General features: G+C 35.1%; 1 protein-coding gene across 1 annotated transcript in view; it reads left to right on the top strand.

Moving 5' to 3' along the window:
* ERP44 (endoplasmic reticulum protein 44) overlaps positions 1–23,396 on the top strand; it is a 59,033-nt gene extending 35,637 nt beyond the window's left edge. The window contains exons 5-12 of the mRNA XM_045563140.1: positions 5,025–5,209; positions 6,540–6,655; positions 9,173–9,230; positions 10,770–10,883; positions 14,715–14,826; positions 16,090–16,231; positions 21,140–21,242; positions 23,162–23,396. Coding sequence (XP_045419096.1) covers positions 5,025–5,209; positions 6,540–6,655; positions 9,173–9,230; positions 10,770–10,883; positions 14,715–14,826; positions 16,090–16,231; positions 21,140–21,242; positions 23,162–23,263 — 932 coding nt within the window. The 3' untranslated portion in view covers positions 23,264–23,396. The remainder of the gene's footprint in view (positions 1–5,024; positions 5,210–6,539; positions 6,656–9,172; positions 9,231–10,769; positions 10,884–14,714; positions 14,827–16,089; positions 16,232–21,139; positions 21,243–23,161) is intronic.
* Positions 23,397–25,784: the final 2,388 nt, after the last annotated feature.

Below are 25,784 nucleotides of genomic sequence, written 5' to 3' on the forward strand. Positions count from 1 at the left end.
ACTATTTTAGACTCATTTAGATGTAGATTCTTAAATATTACTCTGTGCACCTTACGAGGAAAGTAAATTTGTTAAAGAAATCTTGAAACAACTTCACATTCCTAGTCTGACTCTTTTGTGTCGCTTTCCAAATGAGTCAATTTTTATGTTTTTCCACACAATATTCACTTCTGTGCCATTAAGAGTGTCGGCAGTACTCTTGATTAAAAAGTATTACTCTGCTCTTTCTAGGGGTTTCTTACAAGCTGCTGAAACCTATTCTGCAAGTACTGATGTTAGCCAGCACTTTCCTATTTGACTAACCTCAGAGTTTACACACACACACACACACACACACACACACACAATTAAAACATGCCCTTGCTTCAACTGTGGATCATGATCATATTTCATCTCATCTTCTGCAGTCTCTTCATTTGGGAAGTTTGGGAGTAGAATTCGTCATTCTCTGTGGTGGTCATCCTTGCTGCCTTGCATCTAGAAGGGCCCATCAGTCTGCCCCTGGTGGGACCAGGTTCTCTGCTGACCTCCAGTGGCCTTAGGCTGTATGGCACTAAGCAAGGGGTGTTCTTCATACGTTTGTGAGTTGGTTGTAGAACTTTCAAACAGACTCCCACTAGCATTTAGGAAAATACTTTGTAAATGTCCTTGAATTAGGCAACACATGCTCCCATGTACCCAAATTACTGTTATGTGTCTGTCTTTCAGTACAACTTGAGCCTTCTTTTTTGGAAATTGAGAAGCTTTTGTAAGAGCTATACATAGATGCTGTAATTAGAACAAGAAAGTAAAAAGTGAAGAATTCATGTGCATAGAACTGACTTTGGATGAGCATATTAAGCTTGAGTTCTGAGTAAGCTTCTAGGGTTGGTTTGTAATTTTTCTGTTTAGAGTTTTATTGTGTTTTGGTTTTGTTTGTTTGTTTCAGGGGGGGCATGGTTTGGGAATAGAAAGAGGGACATAGACAGCAGTGGTCCTTCTCCTGGAACCAGAAGAACAGTAAGACTTTGCTATCAAAATCATCTTCCTCTTTGTATTTTCTGCCACAGATAATGATAGCAGGGAGGGACATTGCTGAGATAAGAGCAGTAGGCAGTTTCCCCAGTTGGAACCCTGCTGGGCATTAGTGAGGCAGGCAAGCCGGTCTCATCAAGGAAAAGTAAGTGACCACTGAAGCAAAAAGTACATGCTAATTTTCCAGTCAGCAAGCCCTTAACCTTCTGAAGTTTGTAATTCCTCTGACATCCATTTTAACATTTGATCTATCTAGTTAATTTAAAAAACCCATTTATTATACCCCTTAAGCCTTTCTTTGTTATTTTGTCAAAGTGTCACATTGTAATTATCTTAAAATCACTTTTGGCCAAAGCTTGTAACAAAGTCACTGTTATGTCTGAGATTATTGATCAATGTAATTTGAAGGGTTTTGCTTCTTAATAATTAAAAGCCGCCTCATTATGTGGCATACCTGCTGCCATGATGTTTGAGAATGAAGCAAGTGAATCTATAACCACCTAATAGTCTTCAAATATTTTTAAATCTTTTTCGCTCCATAACCAGAATTTTAAGGCAACCTAAAGGTTGTAACGTTTTAAGTTTGTAAACAGATGCTTGTGATTATCTGTCAGGACCATTGCAGTAGCGTCCTTACTAGTGTCTCTGGTTCTCTACTACTGCCAGGTGAGTATTTTGAAAGCCCAGCTCTACAGCTTAGTGGCTGCTTATCAAAAACAGGATAAAATTCAAATTTCCTTTCACTTAACATTTAAGACCCCCTGGGGTCTGTCTGTAGCCTGATGTATTCTACTCCTAGTTTATGCATATTTGCTTTTAGCACACTGCTTTCTCATTATGTCCACTAATTCACCAAGTTCAGAAAGTTAAAAACATTCTATTCTCTTTGGCAGTGCCTCTTGCTGTCCATTTTCATACTGATCCTTAGGATACAAATGGAAAATAAATATTTCTTATTAGGCAATTTCTTTCTTTCTGGGTCCATCTTATATCCTCTCTGCCAAATCCTTTGGGGATTAAAAAAATTCCTTGGCTTCTTATTGGCAAATTAGGCACCAGCTAGGCTAGTTTAGCCATATCAACATTGACTGTGGATCTAAATTAGACCTAGTAGGAATATTTTACCTTCACATAGGGTTTGATATTATTGAATTTTGGTGTTTTTTAAAAATATGGAATGTTTCATGAATTTGCGTGTCACCCTTGTGCTGGGGCCATTTATCATGCTAATAACAATATATGTGCTGCTGAAGCAAGCCCTGAATTTTTTAATTTTTTTTATTTTATGATATTATGGGAGTACAAACATTTTGGTTACAAGTTATGACTTTGCCTCACCCAAGCCAGGATTAGAGGCGTGCCCTTCCCCCATACAATGCTCACCCCACCCCCGCAACCTTAGTGTTGATCAGTTAGTGCCAATTTGATGGTGAGTACATGTGGTACTTATTCTTCCATTTTTGTGAAACCTCACTTTGAAGGATGAAGCCTTGAATTTTAGTTTTTACAATTTTTATTATTGCTGTTTTTTTGCCAATATGATGGACAGAATGTTATCTGGTAGTTTTAATCTGTAAGTTGCTGATTACAACTGAGCACGTTTTTATGTTTATTGACCATCTGTGTTTCTTTCATAAATTGCCTGGTATCTTTAGCCCACTTATTTTTTTGGGTAGTCCTTTTAAAATTGATTCTTTATATATTCTGAATATTAATCATTTGTCTTCGTACATGACACAAGTATCTTCTAGTTTGTCAAAAATTCATGTTTTTCCTCCAACATCTAGATGCTTTCTGGCCTGTGTAACTTCAAAATCTGGCAAATATCTTGGCTATATGTGGCCCTAGTGTAGAATTGCAGGCCCCTTATACAAGTAGACATTGTCTCCTAAGCACCATGAGACCATAGGAGATTTTACTCTGTCTTCTTGACCTTAACTCTCCAGTTTCCTGTGTCACTCCACAGGAAATGTCCTCTGGGGAGACTTGCAGTGTGTTTTAGGACCCTTTCATTGCACCATGTTGGCCCAGGTGGCTATGAAAAGCTTCATTTATTTCACTTTCTTCATGCCTGTGTAAGTATAATTCTCAACCCTAAATCTGCAATTACAGATTTAATTTCTGAAAGGAATTACATAAGAAACTTATAGGAAAGAAAAATTTGCTTACTTAGGAGTGGTTCTTCCCTTTCTGAAATTTCAGTTCATTTAGTCTTCATTGCTTTCATGATTTCTGATATCTTTATTTTTTTTTTTTAATTTCAGAAAATTATGGGGGTACAAATGTTTTGGTTACATGGATTGCTTTTGTACTGCTTGAGTTAAAGTTGTAAGTGTGCCCATCACCCAGATAGTGTACATTGTACCCATTAGGTATGATATCTTTAAAAAATGTGACTAAAAAAACCAGCAATACAGTTTTTCCTAGTTGTAGGAGCAGGAGCAGTAGATTTCTGCTGTTCACTACATCCTCCTTAGAAGTGGAAATCCTTTTGTAGATTCTCTTTTGAGTTTTCTGTGAACCCAATAAAATCATCTACAAATAATGACATTCCTATTTCTTCCTTTCCAGTGTATGTATATTCTTCTTTTTCTCCTTATTTTATTACACTAAGAACTCCAGTATAGTGTTATATAGAAGTGATAACAGGCATCTTCTTTCTTGATCTCAGCAGGAAAGCTTTTAGTATTTCACCATTTAGTTCTGTGGTATTTGTGTATTTAAATATTATTTAAGGAAGTTTTCTTCTACTAGTTTGCTAGTAACAGTGTTTAAGCATGAATGGATGTTGATTTTTATCAAATGTTTTACTGTTTCTTTTGAGAAGTAATAGAATTTTTCTCTTTTAGTCTGTTAATGTTATGAATTACATCAGTTGGTTTTCAAATATTGTGATGTATTATCCTTTGCATATAGTGCAAGATTCAGTTTGTTAATTTTTTCTTTTTAAGTTTTGCATCTATGATCTTGAAAAAGATTAACATATACTTTTCTTTCCTCATAATTTCCTTGTCAGCTCTCCTAAAAAGATTTATGTTGATCTCGAAAACTGGTTGGGAAGTGTTCTCTCTTTTTGTATCCTCTGAAGTGGTTTGTGTAAAATTGGCATTATTGGCTCCTTAAATGTTTGGTAGAATTTGCTGGTGAAGGTGTCCAGGAATGGAGTTTTATTTGTGAGAAGGCTTTGAATTACAGTTTTCTTAATAATTTTAGGACCATTTATATTTTCTATTTCTTCTACTGTCAGTTTTGGTAAGTTGTATTTTTGTGGAAATTTTTTCATTTTATCTAAGTCTTAAAACTTATTGGCATTAAGTTATTGATAACAGCTGTCAATAGAAAGAGCTTAGAAGTACATTTTTAAAAGAGAAAAACATCATGAGTTCATGCTGACACATCCAATTCAAATTAAATATTATAGGGTTTTTACTTAATTACCTTGATTTTATATATTTTTTATTATGCTGAAAAATCTTGATTCTTAATGGCATGAACTCATGTATTTTATCTATAGTATATGTGTTTAAATTCAAAACAACAATGCCAGTATTAAAATTTTTTTATGTAATTTTGTTCTAATGTTAACATTTTCATGGTTCCAAAGTCAAAACTATGAAACCAAAGTATAGTCAGGGAAATCTAAATTTCATCCCTGACCCTTCCTCCCATTTTCTTACATTGGTGTTTCTTTTGGGGTGGGGAAAGACAAATACGTAAGCAAACATATACAGACATGTATATATATATGTATGTATCTGCATGTGTATTCATATTCCTTTCCCAGGTTTCTTCGTATTTCTTACACAAAATATTTTACCTGTATTCCTCTGCACTTGGCTTTTTTTACCTAACAGTACATCTTGAAGATTGCTCCTTAGTAGCAGATAGAGATCTTTTTCATTCCTTTACATAACAACCTAGTACTTCATTGTATGAGTGTACCATACTTTATGATGGGCTCGCCCTGAGCAAATATGAGGGTAAAGTTAATTTTTTTTTCATTCTTTTAGCTGATATAGCCCAGAGATACAGGATAAGCAAATACCCAACCCTCAAATTGTTTCGTAATGGGATGATGATGAAGAGAGAATACAGGGGTCAGCGATCAGTGAAAGCACTTGCAGATTACATCAGGCAACAGAAAAGTGACCCCATTCAAGAAATTCGGGACTTAGCAGAAATCAACACTCTTGATGTAAGTTGTAAGTTTTTCTAGATCAAATGAACATTGCCTATTTAATTAATGTAAACAAATCCTAATGCAAACAAAAGAATCTGGACATGCCCCCTGTAGTTCATTGCAATGGATTTGACATATGCATACTTGGTAAGTTGAATTATCCTTGAATTCTCAAGTGAAATGCTAATCTTTTACTGGATAAAATATGTAGCATACAGTAAAGTTGTACTAACTTGAATTAATTGAAAGCAAAGGGAAGCCTGAATTATAAAGAAGTGGAAGTTAAAGTCAAGCATACAAAACCAAAGTTTCCGTATTTTTCTCAGTGGAGACCTTCAGGGTCTCTGCTCTAATCACTCCTGTACCCTACTCTTGATATAAGTTTTAGTGACCCCTAAAATAGCCCCCTCTTAATAATAAGCTTAGCCAACCCCTTTCTTTGTACACTGAGTAGTGTTTTACAAATAACAAACAATAAGAAAAGCAAAAACAATTGAGTTTGGGATTTATCACAATCATTGATTGTCACTATCAGGTTTGAGATTTGATTTTACCGTACTTACAAGCTAATAAATTAGCCAATTACCATTTCCTGGATTCTGTCAGACTCCTGGGTGAGAGACCCAGAGTCCTGTGTCAGAGACAAAGGACCTTGTTTCTCATATCATAGCAAGCAGTGTGAGTGTGTTTGCATTTGTTTCCTTGCCCTCAAGTCCTGTGGATGCAACACAGAGGGCCCAGATGGATGCCTGTACCTTCAGTGGGTTGTGTCACTGGATAGGAGCACTGGGCTGGGGAACCACCATTTCAGAGCAAGCAGTAACCCTGCTCCTTGTCCTGTAGGGAGACATTACTTCATATCTCAGTGTTGCTTGCCTCAAGCACAGCCCTGAGAAATGGCCTGAGTAAAGAGTGGTCAGGGTCTTGCATTTTTGGCATACTAAGTAACATGTGCAGGAATATGAGAGACTCCTGGAGGAGTCACTACCAATAGTCACAAGTTATGAGTTGATACACTGTTTTTAACACATTTTAAGATTAGTCACCTTAGGAAAAGATTATCACTGATCAAATAGTTATGTATTTATTGAAATTTTAAAATAAAATGCTAGAAGGAAATGTTTATAATTACGTTTATTGAAGTTAAGATTGTTTTCAACCCAGTGTAATCTTTAATAGTTTTGGGCTAGGTGTTAAAAGCTAAATATGCATTTATAATCATACTTTATTTGGAGATAGTTGTACAACCTGGAGCTGTCATTTATCCCAGAATAAGGAATAAATGAAATAACATGTTTATAGAGCTACATATGTTTGCAAAATAATTAGGTACTTTATTTTACAGCGCAGCAAAAGAAATATCATTGGATATTTTGAGCAAAAGGATTCAGACAACTATAGAGTTTTTGAACGAGTAGCAAATATTTTGCATGATGACTGTGCCTTCCTTTCTGCATTTGGGTAAGTATCTTACTTAAAAGTGTTAGTGGGTTGGCTTGGCTGCCATGTTAAATCCTGTTGTATTTTGTCATTTTTCTGAAGATGACCTCTCCAAAGATTATCTCAGTACTCTTAAAGTCACCAACCAGTCTTTATACCTATCTCTGAATTCTTTTTAAGGCTTTAAAGTCTTTTATTCTCCTTCCTATAGTATATTCTATTTCAGAAGGTGGGTAAGAGGTAAAGAGTGGACAGGTTAACAATTAGCTCATTCGTGCCTTTATTCAACTCATTTACTAATACTTATCCTGTGCCAGGCAAAATGCTAACCTGTGGGGTTACCAGATTGAAACGACACAGTCTTCTTGTTAAGCAGCATGGGCTTTGTCGTCTTCATTCTTCTCCATCTCTCCACCATCTTTTCTTGTATCTTCCATGTCTCAGAGGAACAATTCTCTTTCTAAGGCTAACCTCTTCACTGGTGTCCTTGTAACTATCCCTTCAGACTCCTCTGGGGCTTTAATCTATCAGTTGTCCTTGCTTTCTTGTGTTTTCAACCTGGCTCTTTTTTTATGAACTGCTTTACTTTTCTGAAAACATGCCTCTTTCTTTCCCAACCTCCTCCTCCTGTATCTTGAGCTATAATTTCATCTTTCTTTTCACTGCCACATTTTTTCAATGATTAGTTTATGCTTGGTTACCTTGATTTTCTCAGATACTAACCAGTAAAAATCCTTAACTTCTTGGAAGCTTTCACCTCCATCGCTCTAATGAAACCTGTCTCTGCACAGTTGCAAAGTGACTGCTTAATTACCAAATCCACTGCCCTTTTTTCAATCTTAATCTTCTTCAGTTCCTCTGAAGGATGTGACATGCAACTACTCTTTCCTTTTTTCTGTATCTGTACTTACTTACATTGAATCCCTCTGGTTTGCTGCTTACCTTTCTGAATTTGCTAACTGTATCTTCTTTTTTTTCTTCCTTTCTCAAAATGGAATCATTTTTATGGTTCTGTTTTTGACCCTCTCTTCTCATTGGAGGTTATGTCAACTGTCCTTTGACTTCCATGTCATATTCTTTCTCTTTTTTCGTTGGCTCGTAACTGTTAGGCTCAATTGCAGTAGCTATTTTAAGTAAAGCCCAGATTCCTGACACAGTATATCTTCTCCATTTTGTGACTTTTGTTCTTTGTCCTTGCTTTAATGCTTTTGTAGATTTTATTTGTGTGTATCTTTTATAGTAAGTGTTCTCAGTATACAGAGTAAATGGGGGAACTCCCCCTGCCTTCCATAGTTTTGACATTACTGTGCTCCAGCCGTACAGGTCATCTTGCTGTTCCTTAAATGCTGTAAGCACACTTCTGCAGCAGAGCCTTTGCTCTAAATGTTCTTTGTCTGGAAGTGCTTCTCCCAGATGTCATCACATGAGAAAGTCCTTGCCTTATAACCTTGTATAAAGTAGCACTACCATCATGCTTTACCCACTTATTCACTAACTTTTCCTTTTTTTTTAGACAGAGTCCCTCCCACCTCAGCCTCCCAGATTGCTAGGATTACAGGCATGAGCCACCGCGCCTGGCCCACTTACATTTCTTCATAGCACTTTTTTTTTAGCCACCCAGGATAAATATATCTACTTGTTAATCTGTCTTTCCTCACCAAAATGTAAGCTCCATGAGACTGAGAGTTTTGTCAGTTTTGTTCACTGCTGTATACCCAGTGCCAAGACCAACCCTGGTACAAAGGAAATGCACAGTAAATAGCTATTAAATGAATCAGTTGATTAATGGACCATGTTCTTCCTTTCGGTTCTCACCATCATCAATGTAGGTTAGGACTCCTTGCCTCTATCTCCTGGACTACTGTAGTTTGAAACTGAAAATAAATCAGTGTTCAATTAATTTAAAGGTAATTTAAAGAGAGATAAAGTTACCCATTTGACTTAGAATTTGTTGTAGAAGTTACTGACCAAATATTTATTGAGTACCTGTTATATGCCAGATACGGTAGTAGACACAGGAAATAACAGTGAACAAATAAAACATAATTTATTTATGGAACTGTAGTTTAGAGATGTAGGTTATTTCAATTCATCTGTTTTTTTTAAATGAAATTTTGGTTTTAAAAAGTAGAAAATTCATGATTCAGTCTGATTAATAAGGAAATAATACATATATTTTTTATTAGTCTATGTAACCAAATCAATGACCTTGATCCCCAGTTGCTGGAAAATAGTCTGGGATCAAAAACAACTTGTTAGTGCTAAAACTATCAGTCTAAATTTATGAAATACAAATCATAATACAGCTAACTAAAATTTCCCTTTAAAACATCTGCCTCATATTTAATTTTTCCTTTAAATGTATACTTTTATTGGTATTGCATAGTCTTATAAATAGGAAGGGTGATGGGCAAGTAAGTATGTATTTCAAGTCTATAATTCATACATTGCAAAATAAGGTAATTCTGAGTCATTCAGTTATATTACTGTTATTGTTTTTCTTAAAAAGCATTATTACTATTTTTCCCTTCCTGTTAGGGATGTTTCAAAACCAGAAAGATATAGTGGAGACAACATAATCTACAAACCACCAGGGGTAAGTTGCTGTTTCTTAGTGTGTATAATAAGATATTTAAATATATGGATAGTATAGTCTGTAGTTTTATATGTGTTAATGTTCATAGAATTATAGAATTTTAGGATAGAAAGGAACCCTGAAGCATCATCTTGTGCTAATCTAAACCTTTCAAAGTGAAGATGGGGCCTCTGTGGCCAAAGTCATACAGGCATTTAGTAGCAGAGCTGGGATCAAAGATCCCCTCACCCTCTGGCCTTTTCTACCTGTCTGTTTTGCTTTCAATCTGGGAGCCAAATCCAAATGATGCTTCAGTGGTACATGGTCATCACCCTGACCTGCACTGTACTAGACAAGCTCCCAGATCTTCTGGGGTATAAATTAAGGAGCAGCCATGTTGTTTTTAACTCTTGGGCTAAGTAAGAAGTTTTAAATGTGTCTAAGCATAGAAGTAGCTGCTTAGGCCCAAATGATGGTAGCCACAACTAACAGGCAAAATCGTAGTGAATTTTATCCCAAATCGACCTAAAGGTCTGCCATTGCAATTTCTTCTACACACACAAACATAGAAATCTGTGGATAGTTTTTCAATTCATAGTTTTCATTTTAATGTTGTCTGCAGTGTTTTGACACACTGAAATTTTTAACTTTTATGTAGTCAGATAAATGAATTTCTTGCTTAGAAAGCTTATTTCCTATTCTGAATTCAGATAGGTATTTGCCTATATTTTCTGCAAGTGCATTTCTTTAATAGTAGCTTACAGGGTGTCATCAGCTCTAGATTATCAGAATCCAGTATAGTGTCTTCCAATGTAGTAGGTTGTTAAGAGCATGGGCTCTGGTATCAGTCTGTCTAGGTTTCAGTGTCAGTTGTGCCACCTTCTTCGGTGTGCTACGCTAGGAATGTTTCTTAGCTTCTCTGTGCTTCGGTTTCTTTGTTAGTAAAAAACAGGAGGTGATAATAACAGTACCTGCCTTACAGGGATGTGGGAGGATTAAATAAATCAACACATATACAATGCTTACAACAGTGCTTAGACACAGTAAGTTTATTCAGTATTAGCTATTATTTTTATCATCATTTTAGGCACTTTATAAATATTGATTTTGAGTAAGTATAGAAACAGATCTGTAGGTAACTAATGATGGAAATAGTCATGCCTTACAGCTATACAGCATCTTGTATTGTTCAAGGCTTTTTCACTCTCCAAATTTTCTTCTAACATTTTCAACTCTAAAGAATAGATAAATTAATTCATTTGGAGAATTCTTCTTTTCACAATGCCTGCTTGCCTTTGGTGAAGATATTGACAAACAGTTAATTGACCTAAATCCAAGGAAAGGCAGGAGGCTTGGATGTCACAAGTTGGATTATCAGGTCCCTGGTAGTCACAGAATGATCAGCTTTTACCATCTCTGGCCCTCTTTCTCAGAAGTTCTATGTTTTATGTTTCTTTTGTGTTTCCAATAGATTTTCTGGGTTCATAGATGGATTTAAGAATGTATTTGAGCCAGCATACTTGAGATTTGTTTAATTTTTTTTTTCTATTTTTGTGATAGTCTGCTCCAGATATGGTGTACTTGGGATCTATGACAAACTTTGATGTGACTTACAATTGGATTCAAGATAAATGCGTACCTCTTGTTCGAGAAATAACATTTGAAAATGGAGAGGTATGGGCTTTCTAATGTGTGTTGTTATTTTTAAAATTCAGATGTCTAGAAGAGCAAGCTTTCTCTACCTTTCTTACTATTTTAACACAGGGTTATCAGTTGTAAAAATCATATAATGAACATAACCATATCATAGCTATTTCCATAATACAGGCCAGTGATTCTTCACCTTTGCTGTCCCAGAGCCCCTCTGTTACATTTCCACTAATGGTAGTAGTTCACTACAGCCTTGGAAATGAATTTGAAAATGCTTCTTAGGTGGTTCTGATGCCAACTTGTTGGTTGAAGATCCTTGTTTAAGTGGATATCCTTTAGAAGCAATGCTTTGCCCAGTTATAATTAATTATATACAGTGAATAATCCTTTGCCACTAAACGATTTTTTTCTGATTCTTACAAAACAGTTGTATTGTCTTTTTTATTGTAAGTAATGGAAGCAGTTATCAGTGGTCATGTAACTGACCTCAGTCTTCCTATGCACCTGAAATAAAGTCCATTGAAACTCTTACAACTCCCACAAAAGCAAAACTCAAAAACCTAAGAGGCTGAAGGAACAAGTACAAAGAGTTATGTCTGTGAGGACTTATCTCCTTTCTTTACTGTATGTGAAGCATAACTTTCATTTCAGCTCTTTCATTTTTAAAACCCGTAGTCTAAGAGTGCAAGTTTAAAAACATTTTTTAAGCACAATTTTAAAAAACTTTTTATATGCATATACACTTCAAAGAATTATAAATGCATAGATCAAATTTTAAATATATGGCTCAAAAAATTATCACAAAGGAAACACACCCCTATAATCACTACCTAGTCAGTGCAGTACGGATGGAATGTTTGTGTGCCCCCAAATCTCATATGTTGAAATCCTAACCCCTAATGCAGTGGTATTAGGAGGTAGAAATTTTGGGAGATAGTTAGGTAATGAGGGTGGAGTCTTAATGAGTGGGATTAATGACCTTATAAAAAAGATGTCAGAAAGCTCTCTAGCTCTCTTTCTGCCACATGAGGGTATAATGAGAAGTTAGGCAGTCTGCAACCTGAAGACAGCTCTCAGAATCCGACCATGCCAGCACCCTGATTTGCACCTGTAGCCTCCAGAACTGGAGGCTGTTGTATAAAAACTGCCTCGTCTATGGTACTTTGTTATAGCAGCCCAAACTGACTAAGACATGGGGTGTGCAATTTTTTTTCAGTAAAGGGCTAGATAGTAAATATTGCAGGCTTTGCAGTTTGTACAATCTCCGTTGCAACAACACAACTTAGCAGTTGTAGCACAAAAGGAGCCTTAGACAATATGTAAACAAATGAGTGTGGCTGTGTTCGAATAAAGTTTTATTTCTGGACACATAATTTTCACATGTCATGAAATAGTGGTATTAAACATTTTTTCCCAATCATTAAAAAATGTAAAGACCGTTCTTAGCTTGTGGACCATACAAAATCAAGCAGCAAGTCAAGTCAGATTTGACCTCTGGCTATAATTTCCAGTCCTTGAGCTGGATCAAGAGATGGAAGATTTTCAGAACCTCCTGTCCTCGTTTCCAGTCATTACCCCATTTACCATCTTCATAACAACCATACTGATTTTGAATAGGACTATCTGAAGTTTTGCCTGTTTTTGAACCTGAAATGGAATCAGGGTCTTTTGTATCTGGCTTCTTTCACTCAACTTTATGTTTGTGGAATTCGTTCATATTGCGTGAAGTTGTAGTTCATTCATTTTCACATGAATATAATTTCTTTTATATGAATATGCCACAATTTATCCATTCTACTTTTCATGGACTTTTTAGATTACTTTCAGTTTTTGACTATTGCAAATAATGCTGCAGTGAGCATTCTTTCTTATATGTTTTTTGGTGAATATGTGCACACATTTCGATTGGGTATACATACCTGTGAGTAGAATTGCTGAGTCATAGGGCATACATATGCTCGATTTTAGTACATGATACCAAACAGCTTCCCAAGGTGGTTGTAGCAATTTATATTCCTACCAGTAGTGTATCAAAGCTCACATTGCTCCATATCCTTACCCACATTCCTATCATAAGCCATTTTAATTTTTATCTGTTTTGGTGTACGTATAGTAGAATCTCATTGTGGTTTTAATTTATATTTCACTAATGACCAGTGGGATTGAGCACTAACAGTTGCCTCTTCTGGAAATGCAGATGGTCCCAGGAGAAAACCTACTAATAGCTTCAAATACCATACTTAATGTTCTGGGTTTCCATCTATTACAGTCTTGGCCTATTTTTTTTTTTTTTTTTTAACTCTTAGAGGCCTTCAAAGAGATATTCTTTTATATTTCTCCTGCTTTTCTAATTTTCTCAATAGTAAGAATGGTTCAAATTACAGTATCCCCAGTTGGAAAATCTGAAATCTAAAATGCTCCAAAATCCGAAACTTTTTGAGTGCCAATATGACACTCTGGGAACATTTCAGATTTTGGACTTGTGGATTAGGAATGCTGAACCAGTAAGAATACTGCAGATATTCCAGAATGTGGAAAAAAAAACCCAAATCCAAAATACTTCTGGTCCAAAGCATTTCGGATAAGGGATATTCAATCTGTATTTCCATGTGACAGCTTGGCATTTTGAGGCCATTTTGTTGTTTCTTTGAGAGTTTATGAAGGTGCTTACCAAAGTAGATACTTTCCTGAATTCCAAGTAATTCTGGTTTTTTAAGATGCATCTTGTTTTTTATGTGGTTTTGTGAGGCTGTTTACATCTGTCCAAGCAGACAAAATCAGCCTGAATAAACATGTTCACATGGGTATCTTTAAATCCTGTGTCGTTACGCCTCGTGACACACTGTATGTTCAGGTACAGGACTAGGCCAAAAGTTTGGATCAAGTAGTGGCTTTCAAATCATCTTTTACTGTAAGGCACAGTAGAAAATTTTCACTAGTATATACATAATGCACATTTTTCATGGTATAATACCCTTCTGTGTGCAGTGGACTCAATTTCCTATTCTTTTTTCTTTTTAATGCTGGACATAGGTCGGGCCTATTACATGTAATCTAGTCTCATCTCCATCTCCCTATCAGGGATCTCCATTCCTTGTCATTAATATTACTATATAGTGAACTCTTAGGTCATTACATTTCACAGAATTCAAAATACTTCTCCTGCAATTTGAGTGTTAGGCCACAAGATGTCAATGCAGTGTCATAGCTCTATAGTACAAGAAACGTGGAAGAGATTGGGATCTTAAGCTCCCTCTGCTTTTCTATGCACATTCATATTTATGGCTTTTATAAAAAAATTAAACTCAGAATTTATTAATACAAAAGTACAAATAATTGCAAAACAATATTTGAGGTCATGTAAATCAAACTTTTAAAAAAGTAAACATTTAAAAAAATATTTGTCCTCAGAGGCCCAGAAAAATTTAATAATTTGTTATGATTATTTACCTGCTTTGGCAGTTCTTGGTTTCAAAAACAGGATTTAAAGGTATAGACCTGGAAAATCTTAAACAATTAAACAGGGATACTCCCCATCCTTCCCCATGGTAGTTGGCATGCTAAATAATTCTTGAGATTGTATGTTGTAACCAACCACTCATAAATTATTTAAACTATGGGGAAGGATTTGTTTCCTCTCAGTCTGGTTGTCTTGATATCCTTCTTGTGAATCTTTTAATATTTTCTTGGCAAAGAATATGCTGGTGTGGACATAGGAACTTGGAACCCCAAGCAGCATAAATTACCACCTACTATGTTAATGTTTGACTTTAGCAAACTAATTGACATATGTATTTTCAAACTACTAACCTGTTTATTATTGCTCTTCTAATAGTTGAATGCTTCTCTCTACAGGAATTGACAGAAGAAGGACTGCCTTTTCTCATACTCTTCCACATGAAAGAAGATACAGAAAGTTTAGAAATATTTCAGAACGAAGTAGCCCGGCAATTAATAAGTGAAAAAGGTAGACAGATTAAGGTGTTTATTTTCATCCTTTCTTCTCTTTTTTCTTGCCTCTCCTATTACATTCATATCCACATAAACGTATTTGGGTTAAAAACATTTACATTCAACCATGGGGATGAAGGATAGAAAGATTAGTAGAGAGATAATATGAAGTAGTGTTTTCTTGTTTTTTGTTTTCCATACCATAACTTTTTGAGAGAAAAAGCAAATGGCATGAAAATTAGGGTTATAGGTGCATTAGTTTTGGGTGCTTTCTTTCAGCACCTTGATGCTTTCCTGAACCCCTTTCCAGTAGACATTCCCAGAGATATAGCTGAGAGAGTTTACAAAGTCTAATTAACATTTATTCCTAAATGAAAGAAAGTTGAGTAGTTGTCTATAGATTTCTCCAAAGCATATAAAGGAATCTGAGGTGCCACCAGCTTCCTCTTTAGTTAGGGAAGAAAGTCAAACAAAATAAACTAAAGGCATTGTATAAAGCTGTCCATTTTAGTCACTTATACTATTTTGAAGGTTGTAATAGATTAAAAAAATCAACCAGTAGAATGAGCTGGAATGAAGATGGTCCCATGAGAATGGCTCATTTATCAGTTTCAAGAACTTGCTGCCCAGAACCTTGTAATCTGCAAAGTAGATGATTGCCTATTTAAGGAAAATTAAAAATTCACTACAGCATTCGAATTTGGGTTGAGTTCATATAATTTCTTTTTTTTTTTTTTTTTTTTTTTTTTTGAGACACAGTGTCTCTTTGTTGCCCTGGCTAGAGTGAGTGCCATGGCGTCAGCCTAGCTCACAGCAACCTCAAACTCCTGGGCTTAAGCAATCCTACTGCCTCAGCCTCCTGAGTAGCTGGGACTACATGCCTAGCTAATTTTTTCTATATATATTTTAGTTGGCCAGATAATTACTTTCTATTTTTAGTAGAGACAGGGTCTCATTCTTGCTCAGGCTGGTCTCGAACTCCTGACCTCAAGCGATCCGCCCGTCTTGGCCTCCCAGAGTGGTAGGATTACAGGCGTGAGCCACCGCGCCTGCCTGAATTCATATAATTTCTAAAGAAATTATACTCTCTGCCCTAAGAACTAAAAAGCCTACCTCTTTTAAGTGTTGTAATATTTAGGTTTTAGTTTTTCTGATCTATATTACTCTTAAGAATGTTGGGTTTTTTTTAGTATGTTACGTTTTGTGAGCTTATAATTGTATGAGAATATAATCAAGAAAAAATTCTAATCTACCTCTCATAACTCTATTTCTTTTAAAGGTACAATAAACTTTTTACATGCTGATTGTGACAAATTTAGACATCCTCTTCTGCACATACAGAAAACTCCAGCAGATTGCCCTGTTATAGCTATTGACAGCTTTAGGCATATGTATGTATTTGGAGACTTCAAGGCTGTATTGTAAGTATTCATTATTTTTTAAAAATTACTGATATGTGCCTCAAAAATGAACTTAAAATAATTGTTTAAATTGTTGGAACAGTAATACTTTGTTAATTGGATGGAAGAAGTTGGGGTGACTGCTATTTTTTTTCACTATACAGTAGAGTATAACTGACTATGAGAATCACAATAAATCCCTGTAGAAATAGTGATACTAACATTAGGTGATTAGTGATTAATGCTTGGGAATTAATCTGTCAAAGAAAATTTGTCTTATTAGAAATTAGCTCTATACTGAGTTTGGTCTTTGCCAGCACATCAAGGAAAATAGATAATAATCCTAGGTCAACTTAAAGGAAATTGACAATATTGCTGTTCATTTGTGACTGCACCTAGCAAGAACGTTAATAGTATGTATGAACCAGAATTTTGCTATTACTAGGCATTTCTAATGGCATATGGCTATGAGCCTTTCCAAGAATAGGTAAGCTTTCTGACTCTTTTCTCAGATATTTATAGTGTTAATAAACATACAAACCTTGTGACTACTACAGATAATCGAATTTTTATCAGCTTTCTAAGATGTTCAATACAATGGTTAAAAAATGGAGATGTTTCTTAATATATGAGAAATATAAGCAATACAAATATTAATTCAAATTAGACTTTTTTCCTTTTAAAATTCATTCAAATGACCTTTTTATCTTAAAAGATTAAATCACATATTTAGAAGATGATTTGAAGCCCTACTGAAGAGTGAATTACCTCTCCCAATTCTAAATATTTCAATAAAGGTGTGGTTGTTTAAAAGAAGATTCTCAGTCCTAAAACTACGTAGGAGGCTAGATTAGAGTCCTGCCTTTGGGCAAGTCACTTAATTTCTTGTTTTTGTTTCTTCATATATAAAAAATGCTACAACCTACCTAATGGGATTATTATGAAAATTAATGAGAAATGATGGTTGTGTTATAAACCATAAAGTAGTAACAAATCTTAGTTGTTCTTACTTTACCTGTGCTCAAAACGATATCATTTAACCTATTAATTCATTAAATATTTAGCTAGAATTATGATATGACAGTCATTGTGCTAGGAACCAAGGGTTTAAAGTTTATCAAGATTAGATGCCTGCCCTCAAAGAACTCATAACCAAATAGAGAAAAGAAACAAGTGGGTTAACAGGCAGTTATGTTCAATGATGGGATAACTGCTCTGAGAAAGATCAACAGAGGGGTACCTGGTCCAGGATTTCTGGAGATATTGATGCCTAAGGTAGGTCGTAAAGTTTTGTAGAAGTTTACCATGCAGGTGAGGAGAAAGGGCTTAGAGAAAGGTGACATTGGCAGCAACAAGTTCAAGGGCTACTGACTGAATATGAGTGGAAAGGGGCATGCTGAGGGATGAGGTCAAGAGACTTAGCTCATGAAAGCCCTTACATGCTGTGTTAATGAATTTTGACTTTATCCTGAGAACCAGGAAGAGCCAATCAAGGGTTTTAATCAGGGGAATGACATAGGTTGTTTTTTAAAGATTACTCTGTCAGCAATTTGAAGAATAGATTAGAGAGGGTCAAAATAGAATCTAGGAGACTTCAGTAATCCAGGCTAGTGTTGATTATAGAGGTTAATATCAATAGACATCAGCAAGATGGCAGAGCTCTTCCCCACACAGAAACATCAGTTCAAATACCTTCATAAGAGCTAAGGTAACAGAAAGAGATTACAGCACCCAGGTGTAGAAATAAAAGATTCATTGAAAAGGCTAGGAAGGACAGTTTTATATTACTTGTACCACCCCACAACAAGATGCCATTATGTATGTTCTAGAATGCTTACATTTAAACAATGATAATACCAGGTGTTCATGAGGATGTAGAACAACTGGAACTCTGATTCACTGCTGGTGGGATTACAACATGATATAGCCACTCTAGAAAAGTTTGTCAGTTTCTTTAAAAGTTAAACACCTGCCATATGACCTGATATTTGTTCTAGAAAAATACATTTCACACAAAAACCTGTGCGCAAATGTTTGTAGTAGCATTGTTCATAATCACCAAAATCTGAAAAGAACCCAAATGTCCTTGAATGGCTGAATGGATAAACTAATTGGATATCCACTCAGTGAGATACTATTCAGCAATAAATAAAGGAATGGATTTTTTTTATACGTGCAAACAGGATGAATCTCAGTTGCAGTATGCTAAGTGAAAAAAGCCATTCCGATGACTACATCTTGTATGATTGCATGTATATGACCCTATAGGAAGATCATTGGTTGCCAGGGTTATGGGGAAAAGGGAGGTCTGACTTGAAAAGGATCTTGAAATTATTCTGTATCCAGTTTGTGGAGGTGGTAACCAGATACTACATATATGTTAAAATTCATAGAACTTAAGCCTAAACAAGTGAATTTTACTGTATATGAATTTTAAGAATAAAATACTTCTTACCTTGTATGCATTTATCAAAGCTTGTTCATACAGTTAACTTTCGTGCATTTCACTGTGTCTAAATTTTGCCTCACCTAAAATTAAAGAATTATAAACAAACAAAAAAAAGTTTAAGAGTATGGGAGAGAAATGCTTAGGTGTTCTGATTTACAAAAATTTTTACCCTAAAGTGTGAAATATATCATTTTATTTATGATGGTAATGGTCCATTTATTTTCCTGCTTTGCAGATTACCATATCTGTTTTCTTGACAATTTATTGTTGATTCAGTGATTGTTACTTCTTAATAATGATGGATAGTTTCTGGCCAGAAGCTAGATAAGAGCTCTTTTATAATCTGTTTTTCTACCACATCAGTTCACATTCATCCTCTCTCTTATCTTTGCCTTTTGCTCACAATTCTTTCTTTCATCTATTGACAAGGGGAAAAAAATCAAGTTAGGGAAAAATATGCTTTGAGTGTTCTCTATGAATTTGTCATATTTAAGATTTAGTCATTCATAAATTATTTATTGAATAGCAGAAGCAATTCATACTGTGATATCCTTTGGACCTTATAAAACAAACTAGTAGAGGCTTTATCCTAAACACAGACCATTTGCGATTCTATAGATTGAATGGATATATTTTAGCACTTTGCTGTGAGTGACAGTAGATGATGTCAGATTAAATTTAAATTGATCTTCTCTCAATGTTTATCTCTGGTGCTTGTGCAATTACTTCAGCACCAGAGAACCTTTCAGAGGCATTCTGTCAATACAGCTACCTGACAGTCATTTGTATTTGTAAACTGTGCATTTGGCACCTGCTGGTCTCTGTTGCATTGGAGCTAGTGGGGAGCCAAAATGGGTGTACAATGAAGTTATTGGTTGGTACATCTCAGTGGGAGTTATTGAAGGGAAGAAACAGCACTTCTGGGACCTCAGGAGAGGATAAAAAGAAAAATAAACTGGTAATATTAACACCAGCTATTTTTTGCTATCAAAAAATGATGATTTAAAAAGTCAATCAATTCTACCCACAGAATTTAAAGTATGTTTAGACCTGCATTTTAATTCTTGTAACAGATATGAAAAACAAAGGGTTTCTATGTAAAACATATAATGAATTTTTTAGACTACCAAGATCTCAATTAGAAGGCAGACAATTTATGTGAGCAGAAATATAAATTAAAACAAGCAGTGGGGAAAAAAGCTTAATTTCTGAAGAAATGTAAATTAAAATGTAGGTATCTTTTATTTATCAAATGAGCAAAGCCAATTTTAATTTAAAAAAAGGCAAAAATACTAGCAAGACTACAAAGAACAAACAGGTAGACAAATAGCAAAAATTGATGTTTTATAGGTATAATTTGCCCACACTTTGTCAGAAGTTCTTACTCGTTAACCCAGTAATCCTACTTTATTGGATACAACTCAAGGAAATAATTACAAAGAAAAAGCCTGATATATAAATTTGCATAGTGAAATATTATCTATTCTGCTATAATGCATGTTTTTGTGCTTCAAATTTGTTCATACATGACTGGCAATTAAGAGAATGATATCCATAGAAAGTGGAGTTGTCTTGGTTTCATATATTATTTTTCTCAGAATGTTGTGAAGCCATCAGAGTAAGCTTTTTCAGTTAAAGAGAACCCTGCTAGGGGTATATGAAGACCTCCAAAATAAAACAAAACAACTGAAAGTCCTAGCTTTTCTTTACATAAAAGCTGGTTTAATGGTCTTGAGAAATACTTTGTTTGCTATAACGTTAAGGTATGCAATGAAGCCGCACATGTGGCTGAAGAAGTTGTGAAGACATTTCCCCTTGTTTAGGAAAAAATTTGAAAAGGCTACCATGCTCAGGGGCCCATTAATTTGATGAAACTGGTTCACTGGCAGTGAATCCCTTCAGGGACCTGCATCTCTAAAGAGGACTCACAAGCTCCAGGTTAAGGCTGCACTGGATCACCTCCTTGACACTAGCTTCAAATGCTGGTGGACCTTTAACAGTGCTAATATTTTTGTTATAGGTTCTTAGTAGTGCTCTGGTAACAAAGCTGCCGTTTTAAGTGGCTAGCCCCTAACTATTTTTTCCTTGTGCCCTGTTATTTTTAATACGATTTTGTAGAACAAGGCTTTTTAGTTAGATATATGTAATTAAGGAAAAAATATAAATGCCCAGTAATCAAGAATGGTTAAGTAAATTTGGGTACGGCATCTTGATAGACTTTGTCTTTTAAAATGATAAGCATAGAAAGTTTTCTATGAAACAAGTGGAAGAATTAGAACACAAAACTGAGTGTCTAGATACCATCATTACAACTGTGTGAAAATGTTTGACATACACCTGGCCTGTAATAGTTATGGTAGGATGGTGGCATTGCGGGTAAAACTTTAAAAAAAAATTTTTTTTTTTTTTTAAATATAAGGGTGATAAAAAAGAGATAAGTCCATTTTAACAGTTTAAATTTTAATTGACTATGGTTTTAGAATTCCTGGGAAACTCAAGCAATTTGTATTTGACTTACATTCTGGAAAACTGCACAGAGAATTCCATCACGGACCTGACCCAACTGATACAGCCCCAGGAGAGGTAGGACTCTTGTTTGTTTCTCAGTGGTAACGCTTTTGTCCTTTTTCAGTTATCCTCCAAGGGGATCCGAAGCTCTTGCATAGGCTTGAGCTTCAGCTCCTGAATATTTTTGTAAAGAAATTCTGAATAGGTTCTAGCAAATATACAAATTATACTGCTTTTTAACTTTTAAAATTTTAGGCCTTCAGAAAAGTTGAAGAAATATTACAAGATAGTTTCTTGATCATATAAACTAAGGTGGTCTTAGTATGACCTCTGGAATATGGCTATGTAAGGGTTAAATACAGTTGGCTTCAAATTGAAATAAAAAGTAGGAATTGGAAGCAGATACATCAGTGAAGAAATCAGTGGATTCCAATAATTGTCCAAGCCTTCCTCTGTGGCTAGAAGATTGAACACACTATGAAGAACGTAATGATTTGTTATTCTTGCTAAACCATTTTAAGAGCCTTCAGGAATACAGTATTCGTAATGCTCAGTGCAGCACTCCTATTTGCAATTGATGGCTTAATGCTGTTTTCTATTTGTGATTTAGAATGCTTGACAACTATTTATCAAAATTTTGTATGTTCTTTTATGTATATTTTTTTCACCTGAGAATTTTACTATTTCTATCTTGTAACTTCTGTTACAAGTAATTTCTATGTTCCTGCTTTACTTAGCCCTAAATTTGCATTTTGATGTGTTGTGATTTGTATCATGTCTATTACCGTGATACTGAGAGGGAAGATGATATATACTGAAATCCTCTCTTTCATATGCTCAGAACTTAAACCCATTATTTTGCCCAAAGAACTTCCATTTATAAAGGGAAATAAAAACACTGAATTTTTCTTTACCTTATTTAAGAGTCAGAGTTCGTTCCCTTTAGGAATCCGATGACATTTTTTGTCCTTGAAAAATGAAGTCAGATTTTTCTTAGATAATTAAGCAACTATAGAAGGAGGCAAACTTGTTCTTGGCAATAACTCAAAGGTGATTATTTTCCTCAGAAAAGAAGGCCTGCTTAGTATTTTATCAGATTAGGAAAAGATGTAGTTTACCATTATTGTATTACCCTGATTTGTTTCAATTTCATTAGACAAAGAACTTTTATTTATTCATCTTTGTACACTAATATACAGTGGGCACCAAATGTTTGTTTTATAGTAATATAATTTCAGCTAATTAATCCAAACATATATCTCAACAAAAAATAAAAAATGTATTGGGAAGAGGAACATGACAAAGTCAATGGATAAGTTTAAAGACACACTGCTTCCTGTTATAATGGGAATGTTCCATTAATGCAACGTGTGCCTACATTAATCAGGCCTGCTCTTGAGGGGCTCACAGTGTGGAAATAAAGCATAGACTATGCTGACTTTTCTTTAAAATTCTTGGAAGTCACTCTTAACCATTTCACTGTATATTTTTGTGTACTATCAGTATATAAGTAAAATAGTACAGAAATTAATTTTTTGAGTATTTTTGTTTCCCTCATTTCAACTAAGTTTTAATAATTTCTAGCCTCCAGGTAATTGATAAATAAGAGCTATATCTACAGAGTAGATGCCTTTAATTCTCTTAGCAGTCATTTATAAGAGGGAAGAGTTTCGGCCACCTTAGTCAGGGTTGTGTTACCTCTACAGACTAGTCTAGGAAAGCACCCAGGTGTCAGGTGTGTTGGTTTCTCTGGCATACCTCAGCAAACATAAACTGGCCCAATAGTTAATGGCCCTGTGGCAGCCCTGCCCTGGAGAATCTGAGTAATTGTATTGGGAATGAGGAAGCAAGATTTTACATTTAACTCTTATCTTTGGCATACAGTTGCTATCTTTTATTGATTAATAATAGGATAACTACCATTCACCTAATACTCTTATTAAAATAACTATACAATACATTGGTATAAAAATGTTTTATTCTTTCTTTTGTAGCAAGCCCAAGATGTAGCAAGCAGTCCACCTGAGAGCTCCTTCCAGAAACTAGCACCCAGTGAATATAGGTATACTTTATTGAGGGATCGAGATGAGCTTTAAAAACTTGAAAAACAATTTGCAAGCCTTTCAAACAGCAGCATCAACTTACGTGGTGGAAATAGTAAACCTATATTTTCATAATTCTATGTGTATTTTTATTTTGAATAAACTGAAAGAAGTTTTGGGTTTTTAATTTTTTTTCTCCCCCTGACTCAAAATGCATTGTCATTTAATATAGCCTCTTTTAAAAAAATCTGCTAGGGTTACAAAAATAAAAATCAGAGGCCTATCTCCGCTTTAAATCTGTCCTGTAAAATTTTTATAAATCAAGTAAGGATGACATTGCCAGAAACATACCATTAACTTGCACTACTAGGGTAGGGAGGACTTAGGGATGTTTCCTATGTAGTATGTGCTTTTCTTTCTTCTCTCATCATATGATCAATTCTGTTGGTATTTTCAATATCATATTTCTCAAAGCTAAGGGGATATATATTCTGGATACTTGGGAGGGGAATAAATTAAAATTTTCACACTGTGTACTGTGTTTTACTGGTTGGTCGGATATTGCTTATGAAAATTCCATAATGGTATTTTTTGAATTCTTAATGTGTAACTTACACATACTCTGAAGTGGAGGAGAGTCATAAGACAGAACATTTGGCAAGAATTGTTCTTCTGAATTAAGAAAAAGAAAATGAAAAGTATTATTAAATTTCTGTGTTTGTCTTTAAAAGTGGCATATGGATGGCATTTAAAACTTTGAATAAATTATACCTAAATATGAGAAAGGGAGATACCAGTGGAACAGATTACCAGTATTGAACTAGATGACTTTTAAAGCACTACCTATCATGAGACTTCAATTTCCAAAGAGAAAAACCAGCAGAGAAATTGTATTTCAACAATTCTAACATCCTTCTGTCTTGTATTATTCTAGTTGGATCAAAAACAGATAAAGAACATATGATTTTAATTTTTTTCCCATTATACAATTGTTAGAGGACCCAACCCCTCTAGATTCCCTGACTTCCCGGGCCTGCAGCATACAGTAAGATGGATCCCTGTGCCAGGCCTCAATACTGCCAGGGAATAAAACCAGAGGGAGAGGACCCTCAGTATCATATCAAGAAGCCCAATGCCAGAGGACAGACAGGTTCAAAATTGGCTTCTCCTCTGGGCCTGGGTTGGTGCTATAGGCCAAGGGTCATTTTATACTTGGGGTATAAATTAATCCCAGTTTGGGGAAAGATTATTTTTAAGCTTAAAAGGCTGACATGTGCCATTATATGTAGTATGTAATATATGTAACATCTTCCAATTCTTTTAAAAATAAAATGAATATTTATAATGGATATTTAATGATTGTTATTTTTAAAAATCAGCCTGTGATCCTAGTTATGCATGGCTTATCCATAGTTTCCATAGTTTTATCCAGAATAATAAATATTAATAAGGTGTTATGGGGCATATTTAGTATTTTTACCAGATTGTGACTAGAAAAGTAGGACAGAACTTTCTAGGGGTTGGACCTTAGTTCTGTTCTCTTCATTACTTTTAATCAATAACTTGAGTGAAGTTAGAGTTGTGGTCTTCAAGTCAGACGACAGACCAAATCTATGAGGGTCAGAATGAAAATTCACAACATTTAATAAACTAGCACACAAGACCAAAAGCAGTACATGCAATTAACTGGAATAAATTTGTAATCCTGTACTTGGGTTTGAAAAAATAATAAAAGATAACACTCAAGTATTAGGTTGCAGAGGGATGGCTTGAGAGTAGTTATTATGGAAAAGGCCTCAAGGAGCACATGTTTAATATGAGATAAGATTATAATAGAGTGGCTGCTAAAAAAGTGAGTTGATTTGAGGATGTATTATTCAGCGTTCACGCATATTGGGACTTAGGCTCTCGCCCTGTCATCTCTAGACTGTAAAGCCATTGAGGACAAGGAAACTGAATTTTATGTCTATATCTCTAGTGCCTAGCACTTCAGACACTTAGTAGTTCTCATCAAGTGTGTACTGAATGAATGAGAAACAAAGTGACCTTGGTAATTTTTGTCCCCTTGAGAGTTTTAGCACTTGACTTGGTACTCAGTTTTATAAAAAATCATTAGCAAGCTCAAATGCATTCCATGAAAAGACAGGACAATAAGAGGATTTAAAACATCGGTGTGAAGGCTGTTTTGCTTGGAGAAGACTTGGGTCTGCGAGCAGTCTTTAGATATTTGAAGGGCTGGCATTGTGTGGCTCCCAGGGATCAAAATGTGATTAGAGGAAATCATTAGGAAGCAGAATTCATTCTGACATTTGTTCAGTGCAAGTTTTTTGGCATTGTAGTAGGGGATGAAAGATAGATAGAAAGATAAAGTGTAATTTCTGCCCTAGAGTTGCTTATAGTCTGGTCAGATAGATGGATATGTAAACAACGTAACAGGTATCAGTAGATGTAATGATAGAAGAAAACAGTTTAATGGGGAAATAAAAGAACAATCAGTTCCCCAAGATTTCATTGAGGAGATTACTTTTATGCTGAGCTTTTAAAAGGTGAATAGGTGTTCTTGTGGCGTAGGGAT

The sequence above is a fragment of the Lemur catta genome, chromosome 10 (genome assembly GCF_020740605.2).
Source record: "Lemur catta isolate mLemCat1 chromosome 10, mLemCat1.pri, whole genome shotgun sequence".
NCBI lineage: Eukaryota > Metazoa > Chordata > Mammalia > Primates > Lemuridae > Lemur > Lemur catta.